The sequence below is a fragment of the Chelmon rostratus genome, chromosome 15 (assembly GCF_017976325.1).
Source record: "Chelmon rostratus isolate fCheRos1 chromosome 15, fCheRos1.pri, whole genome shotgun sequence".
NCBI classification, from domain to species: domain Eukaryota; kingdom Metazoa; phylum Chordata; class Actinopteri; order Chaetodontiformes; family Chaetodontidae; genus Chelmon; species Chelmon rostratus.
Genome location: NC_055672.1, coordinates 11,281,470 through 11,294,370, shown reverse-complemented (window position 1 = coordinate 11,294,370; position 12,901 = coordinate 11,281,470). Strand labels below are relative to the sequence as shown.

The 12,901-nt window shown below is 42.3% G+C and overlaps 1 protein-coding gene across 1 annotated transcript; it reads right to left on the bottom strand.

The window, feature by feature from the left end:
- Positions 1–2,387: 2,387 nt before the first annotated feature.
- Positions 2,388–9,556, bottom strand: ythdf2 (YTH N(6)-methyladenosine RNA binding protein 2). Its single transcript, XM_041954363.1, has 6 exons — positions 9,375–9,556; positions 9,125–9,149; positions 7,771–7,850; positions 5,655–7,349; positions 3,740–3,805; positions 2,388–3,439 (listed from the first exon to the last, which is right to left on the bottom strand). The coding sequence occupies exons 1-6, from the start codon at positions 9,399–9,401 to the stop codon at positions 3,416–3,418; spliced, it is 1,917 nt and encodes a 638-aa protein (XP_041810297.1). The 5' UTR covers positions 9,402–9,556; the 3' UTR covers positions 2,388–3,415.
- Positions 9,557–12,901: the final 3,345 nt, after the last annotated feature.

Here is a 12,901-nt window from a genome sequence, read left to right as displayed (position 1 = left end):
GTGGAGCGTCACTAATGGAAGAAAGAGATGGATGCCTTATGATAATGAGGGGAAAATAAAGCAGAACCATGACCTTGCAGAGCAATATGAACCCGCAGACACAAGGCACCTAATGTGTGGCTCTCTGACTGCACAATGTCTTCTATAGGACAAAGGTTTGATTACACAAGTGCAGGGTGGCAGAGTGTAACGTTAAATTACTAACATATAATCTCTTAAAAGAGTCACTGCAAATACAGGATACCGCGTGATGCTTACTGCTCATTTCATATTGTTTTTATCAATGCATTATTTTAAATTGTGACTGAATTGCAGCCTACTGAAGTCAGCAAAAGGAGACTGACTGATAATAATTCGAGTGCTTGTTATATTTAGTCAATAGTGTGGAGGGTCTGCACGCGCAAAAATAAATAAAGAAATAAATATAGAAGTCCACCAACACACGCGCGCGCGCACACACGCACACAGTGAGGAATTTCTCCCTTCACCACTGCAGGGCAACTCATCCTGTTTCTCCATCTCCTCTATGCATTTAGCTTGATGTGCGCTCCGAGATGTGAGTGCTGACCTCCTCCCCTCCCCCCCGCCTCCCCTCCCCTCCACACCCACCTCCTCCTCCTGCTCCACCACCACCACTTTCTCCCCATGGTCCCATTTCCCTTTCTTCTCCTCCATCGTCTCGGTGGCTGTATCTGCCTCTCTTTTATGGCCGTTCATTTGCATCCCCAGGAGGGGCTCACAGGCGTCCCCAGAGACGCGCAGATAAGGGTCACAGGAGATCCCCTCGAGGCAGCGTGTTTGCCACGCACCCTCAGCGCAGACACGACACGTGCCGTCGACCCCCGCCTCCTCCTCGCAACACACACACACACACACAGAGAGTTGATCTCTTACCAAGACCTGCACTTCAGTCCCAAGAAGCTGAAAGGGGGGCCTCGTCTCTCAGCCTGAACCACATCACCACGCAGCTGAAGTCCCCAGCAGCTGTAGACTTTTATTATTTATCATTAAATCGAGGTCTTTGCTGTGTGAGCTGTGGTTAAATGTGCGGCTCTGTCGGTGCGGCGGACAGCATATACGGAGCTGGGGGGCCAGTCATAATCCGGACTTTCTAAATAAATAAGATGAACACAAAAACCGCCTTTTGGGGCAAGTGCTTCATCGGAGTTTCATACGAATTCCAGCCACTATTATTTTAAGCTATGAATCAAGGGTAAATTTACAGAGGCCTAAATACGTTTTAGTGATTTTTATATAATTTCCACAGACAATATTTTTAATATTTGCACACACGCGATTTGTTTATTTACTGTAAAACTCCCTGTGGAAGCCAGTTTCATCTGTCTTCTCGTTTTGATACCTTCTGCAATTATAGACCACATAAAGGCATCAAATGTTAAGAACACGGGCCCGCACAGCGCCGATTAATCAAGTTTTTATACCCAAAAATGTGTTTGTTTGTTTCTACTGTCGGTGATAAGAGGCAGCGTTTAGAGTCATTAAAAAAAGTCAATGAACAATGAATCATGACTTATAGTCGGATGGACAGGAGGCCTGGATGCCGGGACCTGTTTTGGGATGCGGTCGGTCCCCGGCTGGAGAGCCCGTCCTCTGGACAGCAGTAACTAATGCTGTGTCTCCCTCTTGTGGCGGCTTCCCGCAATACAGCCGCACTAACGAGGAGAGAAAATGGCGGATTGCAGATAATTTTCCAGTCATTTATCCACACACACACACGCGTATGGATTTTGACAACTTTAAGGATTTCTCAAATAAATGTGTGCATAAAACAGATTATAAGCCCTTATGCAGTTTTCAGAGCTTCATTGCAACACTGCAAAAAAGCACAAATAAAATTACCGCATGAGAAAAGCAGATTTCACTCATCAGGTCATCCAAACAGGTATTATGTGAGGCCTGCTGCAAGACAAGTAGACCAGGGCACCCATGTGACTAAAGAAAATGGCTAATAAGGAGAAAAACCCAAACACCACTTTGTGGAGCATCTTTATTATGCCACAAATAAAAGCCAGTAGTTCTGAAAGAGGATCTTGCATTTATTTTTTTTCTTCTTTTTTTTGTTTTTACTCACCAACAATGACATTCTGAAAATGGTGGAAGCTGATTGTGATATTATAGTATGTATAGTTGGCTGAGCAGTCAGAAATGGGAGTGTGGAGGACAAGGCGGGTTTGGGAAGAGATGCAGGGTACAGTGGTGGCAGCTGAAGGCAGGAGAGGGGGTGGACGGGTTGAGCGTGAGAGTTAGCAGAACATTCATTCATAGAACCCATGTGGGAAAAGAAAAACCGGATGAAGACAACGCACAGACACGCTGCATGACAAAATAGCTTTACACCATCAAACAAGGGGAATGCACACCAGTTCTGCTGTATATACCACATTTATTACTTTTGAACTGATTAATAGAAAGAGTGGGGGCAAGGCCACTCGCATCACTGTCTTTAGAAAACTGAGGAAGGAGAAAAAACAAAAAACAAGAAAGCAGCCCAAAGCAACGATGAATTAATTTGTCCAAGAGAAAGAAAGAGGGTAAATAAAGTCCAATGAAGACTGTTAACAGAGGGCCCCAACTTTTTTAGACCATAAAATTATACACTGAGCAACGCTCATTAACTTAACATTTCTTCTTCTTTCAAACTCTTGACCCCCCTTCCCTTCTATTCCTCTCCGGAGCCTCCAGACCCTACCTTCCCGACACACTCTGTCCAACACATGCTAAAACAAAACAGGCCATCCTGAACATCAGCAGTGCTCTTAAACAAAAACATGGCAACCATGTACAAAACAGATTCTGGAGTGAGCGCTGTTGACACCCGCCTACGATGGAAATCCACTGAGGAGGAAACTCCGTTGGGTCCTGGTTGAAGGTGTGAGCATCCTCAGAGGACAGGGGCGGTGATGGGGGCGGGGGGGGGTGACAAAGAAAATGAGACAAACTGGCCATTCTTGACTTTGGGACGCTATTACAAGCAAACACTACAAATTTCTAATGGATTTGTGTGTTTGTGTGAGAATTACAGACTTGCTCTTGGACCATAAAAACAGAGGATGATCCTTTCATTAAAAAAAGGAAAAAGCAGCATACAAGGGGGGGGGCGGGGGGAGCATATGTAGTGGAATAGGGTGGGGCAAAAAAAAAAAGATTTCACCTAAGGATGCTATGCATTTAGTTGTAGTCCTATGAATAATCGTTTCCTTTTCTTTTTACTACAAGTTTGAAGTAAGTCTTTAAAGTCAAAAGAAATCAAGAAAGTCTTCATTTAGTTGTTTTTTGTCCTTAGTTACTTCTTCACCCCTATTAGAATTTCTTAGAGATCTGGATGTAATGATGTAATGGGGTGGACAGGGCTTTAGGGGGGGCCATTGCAGTCTTTTGACCAAAGCACCAACTGTTACTTGACTCGTCCTTGGCGCTCCTAGAACACAAACAAAAAGACAAAGTTACAGACAAAATATTTATATATTTCCAGACTTGACACAGATTTTTCTTGACTCAAGTTCTTCTAGTTCATTCTCTGATGGTGCTGCACATTCCTCCTAGCTTCCATTCTACTTACATTTGTTCATTATTAACAGGGAGTAGAAAGTAACAATTATGTTTTAGATGCTTCACTTCTGATCAACATCCTCAAACAACATGAATCCATAAAACCGCAGCTAGTATCCACCAAAATAACGACATGCTTCTGCATATGGTGACAGATGAAGCAAGTTACCTGCAGCCTGTAATGACTCCTGTTGCTTGGGTTGCTGGGATATGGCTCACTGCCTTGGACCTCCACCTGTCACACAGAGGAGTGAAAACTGAGCGTAACCAGAAGAGATTCAAACATTCAAAGTCACAACACTTCAGATCCGGGAGGATTACTCAGAAACCAGTCCAGAGTCTCAAACACAAGGATTTTTCTAAGAGTCTGGCAATTTTCCCTTAACGACACCGGTTCATGGTCAAAAGCTAAAACATAGATTTCCACTCTGCCTTCACAGAGGCCTTTTTAGGTTTTAGGTACAAATGCCTCATATGTGCAACCTAAAAACATCTAACTTTTACATCAGGCATAAAACCAATTTTAATCTGAAAGTGCCACATACAACTCAAATTAAAAATGCATCTTCTGGATAAAGACTTATTTGTAGTTTCATATAGTGACAGAGCTCAACTCTTATATCCATCACTATGCAGTCAATTACTTGGTCACAGTTCACTAGCGCTTCTCAAGACAGTGCTTAAGATACATAGTTCAGCTTATAAAGATTTTGTACACGACCCCCTAAAAATGTGATGAAAACCACAGTATGACCTTTTATCAAATGGTACCCGAAAAAAGCAAGTTATACCATTTCAAAAATATTATGAATATTTACAGACGTTAAATGAATGCACAATTACAGCTACATTCATTTATGTACACGTTATGGTTGCTGTTAAGTGCGAGAAAGCAAGCGGCACATAAAGTCAGTGTTCCCGACAAAAATCTGTAATATAGAGCAAGTATTTTAAAAGAGGGATAGTGGCCAACTCACTTGTTTCAAGAGCTCATGTACCCTTGCTTTTAAGCGCTAAGCAGTAACCTATAGCAGCACTTTATTGTGGCTTTAAGAAGCTGTACACAACGCTTCTAAAGCATACCTCAAATATTCAAAGATACAGTAGAGTAAATATAGATCCTACTAAAACAACAGGTCTCGGCATGAACCAATAAAAATCACAAAACACTGGAAGATAAATGTTTCTGTAACTACAGAATAAAACAAGCGTTTCTACATCTGATCGCAGGCAGGCAAATAATGGCAATTTACAAAAGGTTAGCGAACTGAAACGTTAAGGAGGGTCAGCCAATATTAATGTTGTCTTGGCATATTCCTCCCTTAATTTGTCCCTCTGTGAGGTAAAACGGTTATAGAATGTGTAATACAGCTGTGTGGGAAATCAAAACCCAGTGTCAAATAGCAACTTTTTCACAATTAATGAATGCGCAACACTACACTTCGTAAGATGCAATACACATGTGCTCTTCTATTTTTGGTCCTTATGTCGATGCAGACAGTTCAACACAAAATAATAAAATGTGCTAAACAGATTTCACCATATACCAAAATGTGTGTTCACACAGAAGACATAAATACATTTCATGCATCTTCAGGAGGCTGCACAGCTGAGCATGTTTTGGAGGCAGGAACAGACACCCCTGGTAAGGTTATCAAAATTAAACAACTGAACCACAGTACAAAGCAATTAATTCAATGTTTAGACATGTTCTCATGCAATCCACCGAATATTTCCATTTCATAAAATACACCAAGTAAAACTCCTGGTGTGTGTTCTACAGCATCTGTTATTCTATTTTAAAGTGGCGCAATACACAGAAATAATAAAAACAGGTAGACCACATTTACACCACAGTGGGAAAACTTAAGGGAAAGAAAAATCACAAAATAGGCTCCTGTGTACAATCGCACCGTATCTCTGCTGTAAATTCTTGAGATGTTCCCGTATTCCTTCGTAATGCAAAAAGAAAACCTGTACATACATACACACATCCAACCCGGCTTCATATAGTGCACCTTTTTTAACACAACTTTTCATTCATCCGTTTTATCATTCACTTTATTCAACAGTAACTCTGTTACCTTTTTCACACACTCTTCCTCCTCCTGACGCTTCTCGTAGTGAGAAAAGTCATCGAAGATGGAAGTGGTGTGTTTATATCCAGCGATGATCTTGAGCACCTGCCTGGCCTTGTCCAGTGGTACCTCCTGTGTGTCCCGAGAGTTGGTCACTGGCTTGTTTTCGTTGTTCTCCAGCCGAATGTGCCTTAGCTGACTGTTAGGAACGTCCTTAACAAAGATCCAGCGCACATCAAAACGACCCTTCCACTTGTCCTGTGACCACACGCCAGCAGACGTGTTGTAGTCCACGGGCGAGCGCATCTCTGCTACGCCACAGAAGTGACCACTCCCGTTGACACTGAACAGAAGATAAAGCGGCCCTTTGCCCCCCAATGAACGGTAAGCCGCATCAAGCCTCTTGTTGCCATGCTCCGTGCTGCACCAGATGTTGTACTTGATGGAGCGGTGAATGTCATCCTCGGAGTAGCTCTTGATGATAAACACCCTGCCCTGCTTGGGATTCCAGTCAAAGTCCTTGGGGTTATAATTGTTGACCATGCGCAACTTCTCTAAGACTGGGTGTGGCTCAGAGGGGACCCCAGGAACCACACCCACACCAGAAGAGGTGGGAGGTGACTGGCCCGTTCCATTCCCACTACCATCCCCAAATCCATTAGCCCGGTTCCGTGGAGGGACCCAACGAGTAGGTTGAGACGGTTGCTGTTGTTGGCTTGGGGGAGGAGGTGGACCCTGGGAGAGAGGAGGTTGGGGCATCTGAGCCATACCTGGTTGCCCAGGTGGAAGCTGATGCTGCCCCATCTGGGAAACAGGCGGTACCAGCTGTCCATTGCTGAGGGGCATTTGTGGGTTCCCTGCAGCAGTAGCTCCGGGCTGTGGGGATGCCTGATTGGGTGGCTGCCCATTGCTGGGAATAGGGGGCACCTGCTGAGGGGTGGCAGCTTTAGGCATGGTGCCCTTGTTGTCCCAAGTGCCGATGTCCATGTTGTGTTTAATGGGCGGAGGAGGCAAATTGGCACCGGCCATGCCACCCTTGGTTTTCAGCTTGGGTTGAGGCTTGGCTGGCTTGCTGGCAATATCAGCCCAGGAGGCGGGCTTGGCAGGGGCAATTGAGACAGGAGGCATGCTAGGAGGTCCTACAGATGACACAGGGCCAAGGGGACCCCCACCAGGTAAGCCAGAGCCAACCACCTTAGGAGCCATGTCCCCATTTCCACCAGGAGCACCACCGCCGATCTTAAGCCCCGCCATGCCCTGGTCAAGGCTGTTCATACCAGGTGCCTTGTTAAGGGGCTCGTTTGCAGCAGGCGCAAATGGAGACTGTCCATCAATCATGGCACCCCCAAGTGAGCTGGGAGCATAGGCATAGCTGCTGCTGTAGCCAGAGCTCTGCGGTGTCCCCGACTGTCCCTGAGAGCTGCTATTGCCCCATGCTGAGAAGTCGATGCCACTGGGGAAGAAGTTGAAACCATGCTGGCCCAGAAAAGGGTTGTTCCCCAGGGGGCCTGGCTGGCCAAACATAGCGTCCGGGAGGTAGTGGGGCTCCCCATTGCTCAGCTGTCCATAGGAGGCCAGGTAAGGCATAGGAGGGTCCCCACCTGTGGACCATGCTGCCTCGTTTAGGGAGTAGGAAAATCCTATGGAGGGGCTGTAGTAGCTGGGCATGTACGAGTCCGACATGGCCGTATAGGCATTGCTCTAAATAGAAAAACAAAAAACATTGTTTTAGAAAGAAGAAAAAAGATCTGTAAATACATTGCATTACAGTATACAATAAGAATAAAAAATAACTTACTACTTACTACTACTACTTACTACTAAAAACTTTAACAAAAGGATGGTGCAGTCTTCTGAGAGGACAAAAATACAAACTCCATTGTTAAGTCTACAAGTGTTTACATTCATCTTCTGGTAGAGAGATTTCTTGAGAGCTGTTATGAAAGGGTCCACCAAAAGAGCTGTTCATGTGTAACTTTCAATGTTATTGTTTTATTTCAATGAGGGAAAAAAGTTCTGAAACTAATCAACAAAAACTAACTTAACGCTACTTCAGTCTTTTAATAATGTACCTGATTCAACTGAAAAGCAGCACTTGTTGGCAAATGCTGGTCAAGCTTACCTGTCTGGCCTGAGTATTCAGGTAAGGCTCAAACTCATCGTCATTCAAAGTATCCTTTTGGGTCACAGCTCCGTTTTGCACTGAAAATAAAACAACAGTGATGTAAACAGAGCATACAGGTTTGTGTGACTACAGAGATGTATGTGGTGGGATATATTACATTATCTGGTCATTTCAAATCAGCATCATCACAACTTATTACATAATAAGCACTTCCTGCAATTACTTATGAGCATTGCTGGAAAAGCCACCAAGCTGACCACAATAAAACATTACATACCATAACTGCTCAATATGCTTCATAAGACGTAGCGTAAGCTTGCATAATGAGATGAATGAGCCAGAGTGATGAATTAAATGAACTTCACAGGCACTGGTTGCATATTGGCACAAAATAACGCTTGAGAGCTTAACGTACCCTGATCATAGCATTAAAATACAGGACAGGTTATGCCATGAGTGATATTTCCAGAGCAGATTGAACGTCTGTTAAATGCAAGTGGACCAGAGCTCTGTGGTTTAAGTTTCGGGGTGTACTCGGCTATAGCTGATGTTACTGTGTTGGATGACATAGATTCTTTAAGAGCTTTTCAGTACATGGAAAAGTTCAATTAAAAACACGCAGGTTAGCAAACACGTGTTATCTAACGTTACAGCGTGTACAGCCTGGTTACGGAAAAGTGCGGGGCCGATTTGGAAAGAGGAAAAGCATGTCGGAAGACGTGTCATTTTGGGTTAACTTAGCAACCAGCTAACGCTAGCGCGCTAGCGATGTGGTTAGCTGCGTGCAGTGCGCAGCGTCTCCATGTTAACGAGCGCCAAGAGTCCTTTCAACACGAAGGACTTGGCTAACATTAGCCGAGTGGCCAGCGTGATAGGATGGCACCTGTGGCTTACCACTAGAAAAATGTTTTACAGTGACCGATAAAGAGAGAGACTGGGTAGTAAGAGCCTATTCTCGCACCTGTCAGTTCAGTTAAAAGCGTTTCATGTACAACCAGGAAAAGGATGCTGATGTGTATCATGTTGCCATTTAACGTTAACGTTAGCTCGTGAAGAGATAGCTAATGCTAACTGTGGGAACCTCACAAGTGCCATTTCAGGGATATAAAGGAAACTCGCCAATGGTGAGCAACGGGCCGTGAGCACTGTTATGAAACACAGTGTCGCTCTGTCTTTCACTGAAGAGGCAAATTAAATGCAAAATCACTTACAACTTAAAGGCCCATTTGCCAAGCTGCTAAGAGACGAGCTATCGCATCCGCGCACGTAAGATTTTCAGAGCGCATCGCACGTAAAAAGATCCGCATTCACTCAACCCAAGTCGACAATGTTAGACAATATTTGTTCTTACCTTTATTAGCTTGGCCTTTCGGTCTCTGGATTGGGTCCAGGTGATTCATGAAGGTTTGATTTATGAGAAGAGAGGAAGGGGAAAAATAGATGAAGAGATATATTTTCAGCAGTCAGTTCCTTTAGCAGGTGGTCAGGCCTACTGCACTACTGAGCCACAGCCGCTGCCTCTGAGCTAAGCTATCCTCGTTAGCCGTCGCGATGCTGGGAAATTTGGCCCTCGTAAATGTTCAGAAAATACCTCTCTTTACCTGTTCAAGGAGGCTGCTGGCTGACATGTCTTTCCCCCCCGGAGCCTGTGTAACTGTATTTACTCCTAAATAAAAGCGGCAGGGTGTAGAATTGGTCTAGCTATTGAAGAGTTTCAGCCAAGCACCCCTATCTCTCTACAGAGCCTGGTTTCTACACAATGGCGGGCTGCAGTTTGCTTGACAGACTCCTCAACATGGCTGGGCGGCCCTCGTCTACCCACGATGGCATTTATTTACAGCAAACACGCGCCCCCCAGTGGCGCGGAGGAGCCAGGTTTAACCCGCTGCCTGTCACATTAATATTAACCTATAGGACTCTGGAACCCGAATTATTTAATGTTAAGTGGAAATTAACAAAAAGAATAAACGATATATAAATGACCAAATGTGAAATAGTTGAATAACTTATTCAAACTGAACTAATCATTATGAAATTTTATTGGATTTATATTAAACAGTTACACAGTGAATCTTCAGAGGTTAAGACAGACATGCAATAGCTTTCATGTGAACGGATGACATATCAATAACTAAATGAATTTACAATATGAATCAGACTAACAGTATGAGGTAGACTATGTCGTAACACAAAAACTTCATCTATTACCTTAATCAAAAGGACCCCAGTTAGCATTAATGATAATATTAAATGGCCAATAGGTACATGTCACAAAATAACCAAAGGTTTTGTAATGGACTTTCTAATGCTAAATTTTGCATCTCTCAACAGGCCAGCAGTTGTCAAACTGGAGGTCAGGACCCACCAGGGGGCGTGATACAAACTGGTGGGATCACAAGGTAATTTATTTGGTAGAAAAACACATATTTAACTCAATTGAATTCTTGCTTGTTCCAGTTTTTAATGTAAACAGAATAAATTTTACCATGATTTTACAAGAAAATGTCATGCTTGTTTCATTGGTCTATTTTATTGTGTATTGTTTATATACATTTTAGTATATTTCAGGTGCTGTTGGTACATTTCACTGGTATATTTTATTCTGTTGGTACATTTCACTGGTAAATTTTATTGTTTATTGTTTAGTGTATTTTTATTGTCTTAGTATATTTTCATTTCTGGTATATTTTTATTGCATTTAGGAATATTTTTACTTATATTTTATCCTAGTATCTTAATTTTATTTTATAATCTTTCTTATCTTTCTTATTATCTTGTTTCTAACATGGGGGTTGCAATGCAAATTTCATTGACATGTCATGCTCAATGACAATAAAGAAATCTTGAATCTTGAATCTTGTTAACCGCCATATGCACACCAATATTACCACTAATATTACTTTTAAATGAGAAAAGCAAGAAAGTCACTAGACAGCAAACTTTGACAGAGGTTGTATGAATTCTTAAATTGCTTGGCTTTCCCTTTCAGATTAGTGTTTGTGATCAACTTTCTCCTAGTCTAGAATCTAATAATTTATTTCTAAGCAGAAATCGTAATTAGAAATAATACAAATAAAATGGTTAATACAGTGGTTTTTGCTTTCATTATTTATTCTTACTGGGGTTCTGGCATCACTGAGACACCACAAATCACAAGAGGGAACAAGCACTTGTGGTAAAAAAAAAATAAAATAAAAAAAAGCAATTAATTATTTTTACATTTCACACTGGCTTAAGGTCTTGAAGTAACTAAAACAATAAAATTACATAATGTTGTGATGTGATATAATTATATTACAATATAATGCCATTTCCCATTGGATAAAGGACAGTTGTTTTGGAGGCATTTTGGCCTGGTTAGCATTGGGTTCCTTTTTAAAACACATGTCACCCACAGAATAAAGCTCTGCTGAAAAAGCAGCATTACTTGCCATTTCATGCCCCTGCCACAAGGGGGACTCCTCATCACAGTCATGAATTGTAGTGTAGGTAACACAGTACAGCCACGATAAGCTTCTGTGTGGTGTGCAATTATCACACATGACCATTCACAACTGGCCCTCTTTTTATCCTTCTATGAATGACACTATTCTACCCTCTCACATACACATAAAAAACATTTAGTCTGCAGGTCCTTTCATGGATAATAACCTTTGGTTTACAGGCTATTCATTTGTGAAGTGCTCTTGTTCGTTTCCATCCAAGCTCAGGCAATTCTGACACAAATTAGAAGTGCCACAATATGATGTTGTCTCAGTTTGTGAGACATCCTATATAAATACACCAAGCCTAAACCTGTGCATTCAAAAACCCTTACCAGCATCATACTAGAATGCATTAGATTCTCTGAACTCTCCAGACCTTTGTAATGTGTAATAATGCTAGTTTTCCTAAATAGCCTCTTGATAGCTTCTTTTTTTGTTCTGGGATTTTGCCATTTATTAACACTTAAAAAATCCATATGTTTCAATTAGTATATTAGTTAATATTAGTTAACACATACAGGCCTGATTCCAAAACAATTGGGATGCTGTGTAAAACATTAATAAAACAGAACATGATAATTTGCCAATCCTTTTTGACATATACTCAACTGAAAACAGTGCAAAGATTATATATTTAATGTTTTAAATCAATGTCATTGATTTTTGTAAATATCTGCTTATTCTGAATTTGATGCAGCAACACGTTTCAAACAAGTTGGGACAGGAGCAGCAAAAGACTGGGAAAGTTGTGGAACGCTCCAAAAACACCTGTTTGGAACATTCCACAGGTAAACAGGTTGATTGGTAACAGGTGATAGTATCATGATTGGGTATGAAAGGAGCATCCTGGAAAGGCTCAGTCGTTCACAAGCGAGGATGGAGCGAGGTTCACCACTTTGTGAACACATGATTGTATAAAGGATGTTACTACATGGACTCAGGAACACTTTGTAAAACCGCAAATGATTGCATTCTGTTTTTCTTTATGTTTTACACAGCATCGCAACTTTGTGGGAATAGGGGTTGTATGGTATTTACTATAGTCATTCTTTACCTTTAGTGCCAGTTAAGTGCTGAAAATTGACATCATGCAGGGGTTTTATAATAATCCTCCCTAACACCCACCCACCCCCTGTGGCTACTGTACTTATCATTTTTTCAGGGCCAAGGGTTGGTCAGATGGCATGTGACTAAATGGCACCTAAACACACAACACAGGGCCAGGAATGACACCACACACACACACATGCACACAGTAAACCCTGCAGGGGAGTAACAGTGAGCAGAACATAATGCAGATTCAAGGGCTTCGTCAACAGAGGGGCATTTCATTTTAAAATCATGTGCAAAACTCCCCAAAAAGGTTGCTGGAAACTTGCTTGTGGTACTTGGTGTTATGAATAACACAGCACAGAGAAGGGTAGCAAACCAGTAGCAGTGACAAGACATTTGACTTGTGAAACATGCCTCGGACAGTAGCATGGCATGCATGTATCATATTCCGCCTTTCAACTCTCAATCATTTTTTGGTGGTTGACTTTTTTCCCAGGGGCTTGTTGACTGGTGCGGATTGGACAGGTGGCATAGCATGGAGAAGAACTGGCCATTCACCAGCCAATAAAAATAGCTGTGGTCTCCATGAT